General features: G+C 40.6%; 1 protein-coding gene across 1 annotated transcript in view; it reads right to left on the reverse strand.

Moving 5' to 3' along the window:
* The window catches only part of LOC124131323 (thrombospondin type-1 domain-containing protein 4-like), a 74,137-nt gene extending 57,559 nt beyond the window's left edge, over positions 1-16,578 (reverse strand). Inside the window, exon 1 of the mRNA XM_046494526.2 lies at positions 16,144-16,578. Coding sequence (XP_046350482.2) covers positions 16,144-16,188 — 45 coding nt within the window. The 5' untranslated portion in view covers positions 16,189-16,578. The remainder of the gene's footprint in view (positions 1-16,143) is intronic.
* Between the last annotated feature and the right edge of the window lie 396 nt (positions 16,579-16,974).

Consider the following 16,974-nt stretch of genomic DNA (forward strand, 5'->3'; position numbering starts at 1 on the left):
TCCCCTCAATCCTCCTCTCCCCTCCCACTCCTACATTCATTCCCTCAATCCTCCTATCCCCACCCACTCCTACATTCATTCCCTCAATCCTCCTCTCCCCTCCCACTCCTACATTCATTCCCTCAATCCTCCTATCCCCACCCACTCCTACATTCATCCCATCAATCCTACTCTCTCCTACCCCACTCCTACATTCATCCCCTCAATCCTCCTCTCCCTCTCAAAACCTGGACCTTTCTCCTTACACCCCACAGCCTCTAAAACCTGGACTTTTCTCCTTACAACCCACAGACTCCAAAACCTGGACCTTTCTCCTTACAACCCACAGACTCCAAAACCTGGACCTTTCTCCTTACAACCCACAGACTCCAAAACCTGGACCTTTCACCTTACACCCCACAGCCTCCAAAACCTGGACCTTTCTCCTTACAACCCACAGCCTCCAAAACCTGGACCTTTCTCCTTACAACCCACAGCCTCCAAAACCTGGACCTGTCTCCTTACAACCCACAGCCTCCAAAACCTGGACCTTTCTCCTCACAACCCACAGCCTCCAAAACCTGGACCTGTCTCCTTACAACCCACAGCCTCCAAAACCTGGACCTTTCTCCTCACAACCCACAGACTCCAAAACCTGGACCTTTCACCTTACACCCCACAGCCTCCAAAACCTTGACCTTTCTCCTTACAACCCACAGACTCCAAAACCTGGACCTTTCTCCTTGCACCCCACAGCCTCCAAAACCTGGACCTTTCTCCTTGCACCCCACAGCCTCCAAAACCTGGACCTTTCTCCTTACACCCCACAGCCTCCAAAACCTTGACCTTTCTCCTTACACCCTACAGCCTCCAAAACCTGGACCTTTCACCTTACACCCCACAGCCTCCAAAACCTGGACCTTTCTCCTTACACCCCACAGCCTCCAAAACCTGGACCTTTCTCCTTACAACCCACAGACTCCAAAACCTGGACCTTTCTCCTTACAACCCACAGCCTCCAAAACCTTGACCTTTCTCCTTACACCCCACAGCCTCTAAAACCTGGACCTTTCTCCTTACAACCCACAACCTCCAAAACCTGGACCTTTCTCCTTACACCCTACAGCCTCCAAAACCTGGACCTTTCACCTTACACCCCACAGCCTCCAAAACCTGGACCTTTCTCCTTACACCCCACAGCCTCCAAAACCTTGACCTTTCTCCTTACACCCTACAGCCTCCAAAACCTGGACCTTTCACCTTACACCCCACAGCCTCCAAAACCTGGACCTTTCTCCTTACACCCCACAGCCTCCAAAACCTGGACCTTTCTCCTTACACCCACAGCCTCCAAAACCTGGACCTTTCTCCTTACACCCCACAGCCTCCAAAACCTGGACCTTTTCAGATTTTCATCCATTTTCTTATATAATGTGATTCGAGAAGCATCATATTCTTATTATTATAATTTTTATGGTATCTGTTGACATTAACTGTTGCCAGATGTGATTCACACGAATGTTTAGTAACAACATGAATGGTGTATTTCATCCAAAAAGAGAAAGAAGGAACACACAGTGATTCTCTTCATTTGATTGGACTATAGGGACCAATAAAATGATTTGAGGCTTGCAGGGAAGAAAATCAAATACTAAACTGACGTCCAAAAGAAACTTTACAAACTGAAAATATAAATTTCAGACAAAGTATAAATTTTTTTTTGATGAAGTCTATCTAAAACACATAACCTAAATACAACAATAGTGTATGCAGAAAATGTTAATCGTCCTGTTACATGTTTGCGAGATAACACGCGAAAAAGTGAAAAACACGTCCACCACAGACAACTGCAAATGCACGTGTGGGTAAGGGAATAAAACGATTGCAACGGCAAGTCAGACATCCACAGAAAAAAAAGAATTGCCACGACTCACAGTCGAACGATGTGAACGAGCCTTGGGTATGGTACAGATGGGAGCCACCCACGCCCATATTGCATGAACCTTCGGTTGCTCCCATGTTGCCGTTACCAACTTGATGCAACGTTACAGATAGACAGGGGGGACCACTGACAGGCCTAGAACAGGCAGACCCAGGGTGACCACGCCCCAGGGTGACCACGCCCCATGATGACCGGTTTTTGCGTACCTTGCACCTCCGAAATCGCTTCCTGACAGTGACATCATCGGCGACAAATGCCTTAGGTCACAGGGTTAGGCGACAGACATTGGCCAGGAGACTCAGGGCTCATGGAATCAGGGCTTTTAGACCATACAGAGGACAGCTATTGACAGCGCAACATCGTCGTCTGCGATTGAGATGGGCCCGGACTGTAAAACGTTGGCAACGACGTGACTGGCAGAGGGTTGTCTTCACTGACGAAAGTCGATTCTGTATGTTTAGGGCTGATACAAGACAATGTGTTTACCGCCGAAGGGGTGAACAAACAGCGGCGTGTTGCGTGCAGGAGGTCGTACCATATGGTGGAGTGTCATGGTGTGGGGAGGGATCTGTGGGCAGGAGAGGACACCGCTGGTCATCGTTGACGGAAACTTGACAGCTCAGCGTTACATGGATAACATTCTTCGTCCAGTTGTCCTACCATTTCTCCAACAGCAGCCATGTGGTGTCATTTATCAGCATGACAACGCTAGAGCCCATACAGCCAAAATTGTCACTAACTTCCTCGAAGCCAACAACGTCAACGTCCTGCCGTGGCCTGCACGCTCACCCGACATGTCCCCTATAGAACACCTCTGGGACTTGATGGATCGTCGTGTTCGACAACGACCACACTCTCCAGCCAACCGGCAAGAACTGGCCCTCCAAGAAGAATGGCGTCAAATCCCACGTGACCTCATCAGACGACTGACTTTTTCTTTGCGTCGAAGAGTTTTTGCGTGTATTGATGCATTTGGTGGTCACACACGCTACTAATGATGTGTTATTGAACGTGAGCGATTGTTCATGTACTCTGCCTATTGTCCATGATTCTGAAAGCTTGAGTTTTGTACCACACCCAACTTTGGGGGGCTCTGACGTCATTCTCGGTCGCGGTATGATTGTCGTTTTCAGTGTTGATTATGTTGATATATTGATCTTCTCAATACACTTTACTTCATGCATGTATGTTTTGTTGTTTTTGAGCAAAAGTGATTTCAAACTCTGGTAAGTTTCTTTTGGACGTCAGTTTATATTTATCATGCCCTAATGTAGCCTCCAAAATGTTAGCCTTTTTCCTGGCATCATCTACGTCGACTCCAAAATGTACCAAAATCTATCAAAACAAATTCCTGAATTTTGTTGACTTTGCAGCAACAATTCAGTCAAACATATTCCACCACCACACACATGTTCTCTATAAAACAAGCAAAGAAATGTAAAACGGATTTTCTTGATACAAAAACACACTCAATATAACATTTATATCCTAATTACCATCACCTCCCTAGAATAAATATTCCCTCTGATAATTACAGCCCTAACCTGGAGTTTGTTCATCTCAGCAAGGTTAAACAGTCCATTGCAAGAACCACTCCATGCATCAGATATAGCAAGGTAGGGGGTCTCTTGTAGATGGTTAAGATCAGGACAAAAAGTAAAGCTTTTACAAGGTTTAAGGGTCCTTTGCCAATCACAATATTATGGGCTTGCTGCCGCTCTTTAGAGTTGCATGCTGTGTGCACAGCCCATGTGTTTATTATCAGCAAAGTTAAGCATTGTGACTTAACTTGGTCCACAAATAACACAGTGATGACTGCAGGGACACATAGGGTATCTGTGGTAGACAAACGTCTAATGTAACGCTCGGGCTGTCTAATTGCTTTAAGAGTCAGTGTAGACTAAGCGAAAAGTCAGTTATGGTAAAAATGTGGATTAATTATATATAGAATTCTAATTGCAGACAAAGGTAATTAATGTTATTTTTATGTGAATAAGAAAAGAACAGATTTTCTTCGGCTGCATTAAGAAAGCAGTAGCTTGAGCTGATGTGAAGTCTACATGACAGACATGGCAGATAAGAGGTGCTTCAACTGTTTGTTTCTTTGCTGTGTTATGTCACATTCAGCAGTACTTCAGCTTTATCTTGGTGAAGTCTTAGATTGGCATTTAGAAGTTGGAAGAACATGAATACATGACACTTTTTATGGATAGCAACTTCTTTTATTCTTTGTCACGACGTTTCAGAGCTACTGCTTGCTCCTTCTTTAGGTGAATGCTGAGCAGGTACATAGAGTAAATATCACAAAAGCCATCACCTTGTCATCACTTCACCTCCAGTTGCTTAATTGGATCCTCACCTGTTAAGCACATAGGCCTTGTAATTATATTGTTACTTTTATACATTAATCCTATCTCACTGGCTTTGGAATTATTTTGTTATCTTTGTACATTCATTGACTTTGCCATTATTTTGTCATGTTTTTTTACATTCATCCCACCTCTCACTCTGACACACCTAATTTGCAACGAATTACCGAAATCACTCATTAATCAGTCTCATTAATCTGACACAGTGATCAGCGTACTCCGTGGTCATCTGCCTGCGAGTACACAGCCCGTGTTTCGATGCGAGACGAGTCGAGTAGTAGCTGCATATTACAACAGCTGCAGAGGTAAACTTGCTTAACAAAAAACAATTAGTGCTTTAGATAAAGAAAAGAAGAATAAATCACATGCTTAGATTACCTCAATCTCATTAAAATCAGATACAAGTTTTCGCTATCACCGAGGACATCCCATTACAGGTCACGTCAGAACAACGTACCTTTTGCGAACTATGACTGACAAATGAAAGAAAGTCAACATTAGCCGCTTAGAAAGCAGCTTTCTTAAGCCTTTTTGGTACCAATTTCAAACTTGCAACTTCCATTCCAGACTATGCTTTTTAAAGTATTTTGAATAAGTCATACTGTCTGTAACATTTGTTTTGTGTTGAGCTTTAGAGGTTGCATGAATAGAAAACATATTTCGCAACAATATAACAAAACAATATGAATATTTCATTTTTATTTTTTTATTACGTGTTTGTATCGTTATCTATCTATTGATCACGAACGTTGATACTTCTTAATTTCGTTTATCCGACATACTCATTAATCTGACATAATCATCTGCAACCAACCATGTCGGATTAACGGGACTTGACTGTATATATATATATACATGTATATAGTAATAATTAAATAAGTGGAGTAAGATTGAACAGTTTTAATTGGCTAGCGCCAATATACTCTATGCACTTACTCAGCATTCACCTAATGAAGGAGCAGGAAGTAGCTCTGAACTGTCGTGACAAAGAATAAATAATAAAAGAAGTTGAAATCCATAAAAAGTGTCATGTATTCATTTATCTTGGTGGTCTGTAAATAACCAAGTCTTTTGCTTTGGATTGATATTTTGAGCAGCGGCCTGCTCGATCGGGATGCAATGATTCCCAAACAAGTTGGACCACCAGATCCATTGTAGATACCTCCTACAAACCAGAGTGCTGGGATCCTATTCTAACCAGGAGTTCCATAAGAGGTTTTTCAATAGATCCATCCCATTAAGTAAATAAATGATTCCGACATGAAGATAAACCATGAATTATCTTTGATTTGAGTGAGTGAGTGAGTGAGTGAGTGAGTGAGTGAGTGAGTGAGTGAGTGAGCAAATTTCATGGCACTGACAGCAATATTTCAGCAATATCAGCAACTACTGCAATATTTGGAAAATCAAACCCAAGTCTTCTAGTTACAAAGGGATGTTTTAACAACCGGTCTACCCCACCACTGGTCCGGTCACTGGCAGGAAACACACAGAGGACCAAAGCAGGAGAAACACTTTTACCATGTCTGGTTAGTTCCTCACTCAAACAATATGGAGGCCATGTTTTCTGTACATGTAAAAGTCAATAGTTAATATAGGCGTCACTCCTTTCTTCCATAACCACTGTTTTCAAACTAAACAATAAAGTTATGATTACTAAACATTTTTTCTTTGCATTTGATTTTAACAGAAAACAGAAATAATACATAAATTGAAAGTCAGTGCTTTTTAACCTTTAACGCTATATCAAAGATTTTACTGATGTGATATTAAACATTTTCCCTTTTAAGTCTCTGATGCACTTTGCGCTCGAGGACATGAGGTGCTTTGACGAACAAATGCCTTATCCACTTTTCACATTTTACAGGATAGAAAACTGTAATTACGCCTCCTAAACAAGTAATTTGAGTCAAATTATCCCAGTCTCAATTGCCCTTTAAAAACAATGTACAAAATTAGTTTATCAGTTAACTGACAAGTTCACAACAAAAATTACAGAAAATAGGATTAAAAGTCAAATTTGTCTAACCACAGTACGATTCCTTTGATCTAGAAATGTAAATGGCACGAGCTTTAGCACAGGGAATTGCATGTTTTGACAGTTTTTACAGAAATAATTTCAAAAACATCTAAAACTACTCCACCTCCTGAATAAAGACAATTAATCTGAAAACCACTATGACAAACTGGATTAATGAAATGTCACTCAGTTTCTTCAATTCCTTCAAAACAGGGTCCATGAAGTGTGATATATTTTGGAGTAATTGCTCAGCTGTCAATCAAGCCCCGACTATGAAGACTTCATTGACAAGCTGGCTAGTTATGAATGACCCAGCTGGCACAGCTATTGTCTCTATGGAGGCCGGGGAGGCAGAGCCATCGTATGTCATAAAGAAATCGACATACTTGAAATGTACCACGAAATGGACATCAGAAACAAGCAGGCTGAAGTAGGATCAGTGTTTTTTGTACACAAACACTGAACTTACCCCATGGCTGAGGTGAAAGAAATACAATCAACATTTTTCTGATGGTTGAGGAAATTGAAATGAGGTTAAGGGGAAATTGGCACAAAGCTGAAATATGGTGTTGATCAAATACTGGGTGAAAATATCATTCTGGGCCTATATTGTATACATTCTCTACCGTTAAATCAGGCCATATAATCGCAGCGGTCAGATACCTTCTAAATGTTGGGAAAAATTCCCATCTGAAGTTCATGTTTCCATTTTTTTTCTTCAGTTTGATATTTCCAAGCTCCATTGTATTGTCCTGGAGAGCTAATGACGTAGAATGTCACTTTCAGTTTTAACAAAAATATACAAATTAACACTGAAATGTCAGTCACAAAACCATGCAGGGATGCATTAGAAATGCTGCAGCCAGCTATCCCAAGCCAACTTGCCTATGTAAAACATATCCTATGGGATGGTAGAATTTCAATTTTTGAATATATTTTTTGCACCTTGTCGACTCTTATGGCATACAACATGTATTTCTGGTTAGCAAATCCAACACATTACAGCACGACAAAATTCAAAAGAAAAGTGTTGGTATTTTTGTATTTCTTTTGAAACTATCTAAGTATTGTGAATATCAGTGTCATCAATTGTTGATATCTTGTCTCACTCACATGCATATTTCGAAGACAGATCAACGATTTTGAAAAGGGGGGTGGAGATAATGCACACAGCCAAAGACCAGGTCACAAAGTGAAAACAAATCTACATAAGGGCCCTGACATGCAAGGTGTTTGAAAACTGAAAGTACAATCAACTAATGAAATTATTGTGGCTTAAACTATAGTATTGTGTTATCATAATGAGTAGTTCCTCTTATGCAGGTTTCCCAGACTCATGGTAATAGTGAGTGAGTGAGTGAGTTGAGTTTAACGCCGCTTTTAACAGTATTCCAGTTACATCACAGCGTGTCAGCTTAATGTGGGAGGAAAGCCCGAAGTGATGCAGGTCTTAGACATTTACCACTTCAGTGAAACCCACGAGCACGGGTATGGTGCTGACAAACCTAGAAACATAATCGGGGCGAACCGGGATTCGAACCCACAATCATAGGTTTCTGGCGTGCCCAAGGGACGCAACTCTGCACAGCGAATCACAGCGCCTTAGACGACTGGGCCACCCGTGCCCCCCTCATGGTAATAGAATCAGTGATACTTATATAACACATAGTAATACTTATATAACACATAGTAATACTTATATAACACATAGTAATACTTATATAACACATAGTAATACTTATATAACACATAGTAATATTTATATAACACATAGTAATACTTATACAGCACAAGACCCCACAAAACATATGCATTTCAATGTCATCGTCATGCAGTTCCCTGGGCCATATACAACCCAACCTGACTGTTTTGGCATTCATATCATGTCATCCTACTGGGTACCCATCTGCAGCTGGTTGAACACATGTATATTTTGAACAAATTCACTTGCCTAAGGAGTCATTTGAAAACCAGTGTTTCAGTGCTTGGCAGAACCAAAACCCTAGAAACTCTCAGAAGTCAAGCTTGTCAGACACAGTCACCCATCCACCTACTCTCTGCCATCAGTGGTAGCACTGGTCCCAAGTGACCCATGCTTGTCTTTAGAGTGGAGTAGAATGAATGAGCTGGATGCTGTTTGCATGTCATCCATACAGTGGGCATCAATGTTCATGTTCCCCTCACTAGTTTGCCTGGTACAGACTTGATTATTTACAGACCACCATGATATCGCTGGAACAATGATGAATGTGGCATGAAACAACATTCACTCAAGCATTCGAAGGACAGAAAGGGAGATAATAAAATCACCTACAACTGCAACTGTCTACACACACATCGATCTCATAAAAATATAATCAATTATTCTGATTTGATGCCTATCACCACCAAGGTCTGACAAAAACCAAAGGTAACATCAGTGAACTTTCGTATCATCCAATCAGCCAAACAGCATTAAGCCTTATAAATTCTTGGTACAAGGTAGAGAAGCAATCAGAGCAGCATACATGATTTCACAGAAATGAACATAAATGGACAGTTCTGAATGGAGATTAATAAAAACTGAAGTCTACATGTTGTGAATATTGTCCTGCCATTTTCGAGTGACATGGCATCTACACTCAAAAGTGTGGACTAACAATGAAACATTTGTATTTTGTGCATGTTTTCTTGTGTTCAGATCAAAATTTGTGAAACGATATGGTAATTAAAGCTGACTGATTGTCTCAAGAATCCATGCATACTTCATTTGATTTGGGAGGTCAAAGTTTGCTCAGGGTTCACCCGACGTCGCATCCAATAGAGGTTTTTTCAGATCTTGACGTAGTGAGGTATGGAATTGGAGTAAAAGATCTGAACTTAATGAGATTGTCTACACATGTAATAACTTCATTATCCTAAACATAAGCTGCTTCTTGAATCCCCGATCGGCTGTGTGGACACAAGATTTGTACAGATGCTAATTAAGCATGAACAATGCAGACTGACAAGCAGTGTTCCTTTACACAGCGCATTAACTTGCATTAGTCATTAATTCACTTGACTACATGCTCTCCACCCCTAAGCCACCCTACATCTCAGCTCACTGTCGCCATTGTTCCAGCTTCTTGCTGATGATGTGGAAGTAAACAACATAAATCTCCCTTTAGGGCGAGACGTTTTTTATTTCTTGGCGTACAGTTTTTTTCCTGCCAAATCATGGTCGTTAGGGAAAAAAATAGATACAAAAGACATGTCCTGCATGTATATTTGATGCAAAATGGGATATTGTTGTCCTTTAAGTAAGACGTGAGGTGAAATGCGGTTTAACGTCGCGTTCAAGCTTATTGCACATATTTAGCGACATACAAGTATGTGTGTGTTTGGCTGCTTGTACTAATCCAGACTAATACCAGTTTAATAATGCTAGCCCACTAAGATATAATGCCACCTGCTACCCTACTGATACAGGCTCTGAGCCAGCCAGTCCTTGTTTTATCCCCTTAATGCTGAGCTCCAGGCAATGGAAAAACAAATAACATCTTTTAACTTCTGGGGTGACCAGGCCAGGGATTGAACCTCAACTTTTCGCTCTCCAGGCAGATGCTCTATCCACTACACCAAGGAGGCGGTTCTGTCCTGGGCCCTGTTCCACAAAGCCATCTTAGTGCAAAGGTAATCATGGCTGACCCATATTCCCTCTTATGATAGTCGTAGCGCTAAGAGAGCTCTGTGGAACAGGACCCTGGAAGACAGAGAACTATCTGCAGTATGTTATTGGGACATACCAGTACCTCTGCATGAAAACACTGCTTGGCTTTGTCTCATATCTTTTGGGGCATCGTTTCCTTTATGTCCCGATAGTGTACTGGACCTGTGAAGATCCGTGTACACAATAGGTCTTTAGCAAGCCATGCTTACCATAAGAGGTGACAATGCTTGTCATAAGAGGTGGCGATCGGGATTGGGTGGTAAGGCTCGCTGACTTGGTTGATGCATGTCATCATATCCCATTTGCGTGGATCAATGCTCATGATTTCAATCACTGGATTGTCTGGTCCAGAGTCGACTATTTACAATCCATCATCATATAGCTAAAAATAACTCTGAGGGCATCATCAAACAACAAACAAGCAAAGATATTAGGAATGGGTGGCCCAGTCATCTCAGGTTCTGGAAATCGCTGTGCAAAGTTGCATCCCTTAGGTGCAACAGAAACTATGATTGAGGGTTCAAATCTAAGGTTTTGTTTGTAGATTTGTCAGTACCAGACCTGTGCTTGTGGGATTCATCTAAGTAGTAAATAATCTAAGATCTGCATCACCCTGGGCTATTGTCAGCATATTACTGAAATACTGAAAGCGGCTTTAAATTCAAGTTACTCCAACTTACATATTACATGGAACGTCAATCGAGTGTGCTCTTCTGTCAATGAATAGCACTACCTGATGCATCCTACTTCACACCTGCCATGTTAAGGTCAATGTTGTCTAATTACAAGGATCAATGATTAGAAGGGTCCTGCGGTCGTGGAAAATAAAATAAAAATTATTTGACATTGATTGATGTGTTATTTACTTGACATAAATAACATATGACAAACCAAAGCTACTCCTTTGCTCAAGATTTATTATGCCTCTCCTCTTGTCTCACCTTGACATTGTATTCAGTAGTTCCACATGAACAATGCCGGACAATACCCAGCTCTTAGATTTTCATATTCAGCCAGCATTAAATTCCATCCATTTAGGTCACAATCAATTAATAATAAGATTTTCAACCCCAAAATAAAAAGGTCGAGGTGAGGTGGCTTTAAACATCACGCTCAAGATTGACTAACTTTAGAACATATTATTTTGCAATTTTGATATTATTATTATTTGTTTTGAAAAGAGAAAATCAATAAGTCTAGGCATAAAAAACGTCTAAGGGACCTGTTAGAATCTAGAGAGGGTCAGCAAACACATAATAGGTTCAGTAGGAGACATGAAAATATCAACAAATTGAGGAATTATCATACAAACAAATAGTTTAAAGTGTTAATAATGTTTCCATGATATTCCAATGTTATAACAACTAAATTTGCACCTTAATTTTATTACTTAAAGTAAATACACCTGGGTATAGAGTCACTTGTATTTCAGTACCTGTAGGTAAAACAATTCTGAACCACCCCTCTATAATATCTGCCTCAGTTTTATCAAATCCACATTACTACTAAGCTTTACAAAACAAATCTCTTGTTATCTCCTCAACAATTGAGTAACACATGTCAAGGAGATTTGTTGCTGTCAATATTGCCTCCCCTCCATACCCCTCTAACTGCATGCACCCGCCTCGTATATTGCAAATCACAAGTGTGATTAAGAAACTGATTCCTGACTTCGAAAAATCACAACAAAAGAAATCTAAAAAAACTGTCGACACAATGCCCAAGGGATTTTCAATCTTTCTACATGTTTAGCTTCTTTCATATCAAGTATGGTCCCATAAAGCCATTGTTCTGACTTTCTAAGCACTGCGTAGGAGTTCACAAGAGGAAAATCAATGAGGAAACAGACTCCCTATTGTGCAACAATGGGGGCCCAGGAGACTACATCGGATTTGAGGTTAAAATTCAGAAAAGACCTTCTGGTGACAAGATACGAACAAATGGGTCATGTTCCAAAGCCATGTCAATCATATATAAAAGAATTAGATAATGATCGCTACCTGCATGGTATAATTGTGTTAAAACTATACCCTGGTAACGTCATACAGACATACAGAGATTACCGAAGTCAGACACAGGAGATAAAGGTACTGAACAAGGAGTATTGTTTACCATGTTAACTTATAGTCCAGACAACCATCGGAAATGATGTCAAGTCATCTGTAGTTACTCATGTCCACATGTCAGATCCTAATGGTCCATCCTCCTAAATGATATCTCATTATTAAATTGTGAGAAGAGTCAAAAGGAGAGATTATCTGGCATGAGAAAATCATGTCAAAAGGAGTGAGTATCAGTATAAGACCATGTCAAAAGGAGAGAGTATTAGTATAAGACCATGTCAAAAGGAGAGAGTATTAGTATAAGACCATGTCAAAAGGAGAGAGTATTATTATTAGACCATGTCAAAAGGAGAGAGTATTAGTATAAGACCATGTCAAAAGGAGAGAGTATTAGTGTGAGAAGACCATGTCAAAAGGAGAGCGTCTTTGGTGTGAGAAGAGTGTGTCAAAAGGAGAGATTCTTTTGTTTGAGAAGATTGTGTTAAAAGGAGAGTCTTTTGTGTGAGAAGATTGTGTCAAAAGGAGAGAGTCTCTTGTGTGAGAAGACCATATCAAAAGGAGAGAGTATTAGTGTGAGAAGACCATGTCAAAAGGAGAGCGTCTTTGGTGTGAGAAGAGTGTGTCAAAAGGAGAGATTCTTTTGTTTGAGAAGATTGTGTTAAAAGGAGAGTCTTTTGTGTGAGAAGATTGTGTCAAAAGGAGAGAGTCTCTTGTGTGAGAAGACCATATCAAAAGGAGAGAGTATTAGTGTGAGAAGACCATATCAAAAGGAGAGCGTCTTTGGTGTGAGAAGACCATGTCAAAAGGAGAGAGTATTCGTGTGAGAAGACCATGTCAAAAGGAGAGTATTAATGTGAGAAGACCATATCAAAAGGAGAAAGTATTCGTGTGAGAAGACCATGTCAAAAGGAGAGCGTCTTTGGTGTGAGAAGAGTGTGTCAAAAGGAGAGAGTCTTTTGTTTGAGAAGATTGTGTAAAAAGGAGAGAGTCTTTTGTGTGAGAAGATTGTGTCAAAAGGAGAGAGTCTTTTGTGTGAGAAGATTGTGTAAAAAGAGAGATTATTTGGTGTGAGAAGAACATGTCAAAAGGAGGGAGTATATAGTGTGAAAACATGTCAAAAGGAGAGAAGATCTGGTGTGAGAAGACCATGTCAAAAGGAGATGTAAACTGTCTACAGCAGTAACCATAATTTGTTAACTTGGACTTGGCCTCTAGGTGATGATGGAGAAGTGACTATCCATGGTTGGCCTCTCCAGGTGCAAGTACAGGACTATCTATACCACAAGGTTATATATTTTTAAATACTTTTCCAATCGCTTCTTCAGAACACTAGTTCTGAGTGACTGCTTTGCCACCTGGATGACACATTTAACCACACCCTACATCACACAAAACCATGGCCTACTGAATGGTGGAAGCTATCTACAGCCTACACCACACAAAACCATGGCCTACTGAATAGTGGAAGCTATCGACCGCCTACATCACACAAAACCATGGCCTACTGAATGGTGGAAGCTATCGCCAGCCTACATCACACTAAACCATGGCCTACTGAATAGTGGAAGCTATCTACAGCCTACATCACACTAAACCATGGCCTACTGAATGGTGGAAGCTATCGACAGCCTACATCACACTAAACCATGGCCTACTGAATACTGAATAGTGGAAGCTATCGACAGCCTACATCACACAAAACCATGGCCTACTGAATAGTGGAAGCTATCGACAGCCTACATCACACTAAACCATGGCCTACTGAATAGTGGAAGCTATCGACAGCCTACATCACACTAAACCATGGCCTACTGAATAGTGGAAGCTATCGACCGCCTACATCACACAAAACCATGGCCTACTGAATGGTGGAAGCTATCGCCAGCCTACATCACACTAAACCATGGCCTACTGAATAGTGGAAGCTATCTACAGCCTACATCACACTAAACCATGGCCTACTGAATGGTGGAAGCTATCGACAGCCTACATCACACTAAACCATGGCCTACTGAATACTGAATAGTGGAAGCTATCGACAGCCTACATCACACTAAACCATGGCCTACTGAATACTGAAGAGGGGAAGCTATCGACAGCCTACATCACACAAAACCATGGCCTACTGAATAGTGGAAGCTATCAACAGCCTACATCACACTAAACCATGGCCTACTGAATACTGAATAGTGGAAGCTATCGACAGCCTACATCACACAAAACCATGGCCTACTGAATAGTGGAAGCTATCGACAGCCTACATCACACTAAACCATGGCCTACTGAATAGTGGAAGCTATCGACAGCCTACATCACACTAAACCATGGCCTACTGAATAGTGGAAGCTATCGACAGCCTACATCACACTAAACCATGGCCTACTGAATGGTGGAAGCTATCTACAGCCTACATCACACTAAACCATGGCCTACTGAATAGTGGAAGCTATCGACAGCCTACATCACACTAAACCATGGCCTACTGAATAGCGGAAGCTATCTACAGCCTACATCACACTAAACCATGGCCTACTGAATAGTGGAAGCTATCTACAGCCTACATCACACTAAACCATGGCCTACTGAATAGTGGAAGCTATCGACAGCCTACATCACACTAAACCATGGCCTACTGAATAGTGGAAGCTATCTACAGCCTACATCACACTAAACCATGGCCTACTGAATAGCGGAAGCTACCTACATCGCCCTTAACCATGGCCTATTGTAGAGTACAGACTATCCAAGGCCTCCACGACACTTCACCAGGCCATACCACACTCCATCACAGTGTTCTGTACAGTGGAAACCTACTGATGACTGCCCTCACACCTTCATCCTGGTCACCCACTCCATGAAACACATCTGATTTTGTTCCAAAAAAAATACACCTTTTGCTTACAATATCATAATTAATAATTACTCAATAAAATCAAGCAAATTTCTAAAATCCTCTTAACCCAAAAGAATGCTTCAAGAACTTCCTTTTCCAAGAAATCTCCCCCTTGCCTTCGCTTCGACAATCAAACCTCACCTCCTTACATCTCTTCTGCCAACATCACCAACGAATTCATTCATTCAATTTCCTTCCACTTAATTATATAATTCAACCATTCCAATTCATTCCCAAACTCAGTTCCAGTCACACAGCCATGGAGATATTTGCATATGCAGCTTAAATTATTGGTAGAAACTTCAAAATTTATTCATTCATTCCTCTGTCAACCATACCTACACACAGCTGACCACTGTTGCAATTTCAACCATCACCTGGTAAATCTGTGTCCCTCATTCACTCCCCGCCAACCTTTCATTCACAAATCCATGCGTCTATTTATCCATTCATCCCTCCACAGAACCACAAAATCAAAATTTGTTTATACAAATCCCCTTCCTACTAATGATAATGTACACATATCAGCTCGCACACTCAGCTATTCTCATCCCGCTGCTAGGAGATTCTCAACCGGTTGTAATTTCCCTGTTTTATTTTTCTGTACTAAGTTGCCTCCCTGCAAAGCACTGATGACACATGTTCGGCTATATCTATGTATACATGTATACACATGTGTATGTCATCCTCGTTCCACTGCCATACAATCAGCTGATGTTATGTAATATTAGCACAGGTCTTCTCCCACTACAGCACACGGCTGACAGATAAAAAGGAGCACCTACATCTTCCCTATATACACACAGGGTGAAAGCCAAACCATTCTATATACCTACTGATTATCTGCCGATAGATGGAATTGTCAACATGACTTTTGATAGATTACTCAGTATTACAGTATAAATGAATATATATACCTGAAATCAGATCATATAGTTAAGGTTTAAATCATCACTATCTCCATAGGGCAATATTTCAAAACATTTCACAAATCCTTTAGTCTTTTTCTTATTTTAATTATAATGTAGTTTTAGTTTTAATTTCATAACAAATTTTTAAATTATTTTCTTTACTTTGAGATGGTTTTGAGCCGTTTTTATTACAAATTGAATGTAGAAATCTGAAAGAATACATGTATACATCAAAGTCAAGTTGACAATTGAATCCAATATAAAGTATAACTTACCTGCAAGAACAAAAGGCAGGTGACAGCTTTCAGAGTACTCCTCATGTTTAACTCAGCACGATCAACAGCCCTAAGAAATTTCACCGTACAACAAAATCCAATTTCAATTGACACAAATCTCCAATCAGCTGATTGCCAACTTTGTGCTATCCAGCTTAGGACAAAGCAGCCAATACTATCACTGCTATCACGACTCCAGCATGTATTACAAACCAAACTATGACAAGCAGTGAGTCGGATAACACGCTTTCGCCTCTGCAGTGTCAAGAGTCCCTTTTCTATAGCGTATTGGGCTCCCTCTCTGCGTAGGGTGTCAGTGCGAGAGTAGAGAGTAGCGTAAAGGCCTATTAGGTAGAGTGAGGCAGAGAGTTGGTGGTTTGAGTGGTGTAGTCAGCCTCTGTTTCACTGGAGGGAGAGGGGACGTTGGTCCGACTTATATAACACCCTGCTCAGAGGAAGGGTCCTGCACAGCTAATGGAACGTCAGAGGTAAACTTACACAGGATATGGCTCACGAATTAAATCACTGCTTGGGTCTTTTTTAGATAGTACATACATTCCATACAACCTGAATGGATTTCACAGATTTTACACTAATTATATTTCAGATTTGTTTTCCTTATTATTTTATTGAGTGAAAGAGATTATGATGTCCTTCACCTACTGATTAATGGCTTACTTATTTTACAAAGATTTTGTTAACATATTTGGGTTGAAATAGAAACATAGATTTCTCTATTTCAGTTTAATCATACTTTATAAAACAGGATTCTTTTCATAATTCTCTCTTTTACTATGAAACACATGAATATATTAATTGATAGTAACAGTA

This window comes from Haliotis rufescens, unplaced genomic scaffold (assembly GCF_023055435.1).
Source record: "Haliotis rufescens isolate VD_foot unplaced genomic scaffold, xgHalRufe1.0.p SCAF_1, whole genome shotgun sequence".
Taxonomy (NCBI): domain Eukaryota; kingdom Metazoa; phylum Mollusca; class Gastropoda; order Lepetellida; family Haliotidae; genus Haliotis; species Haliotis rufescens.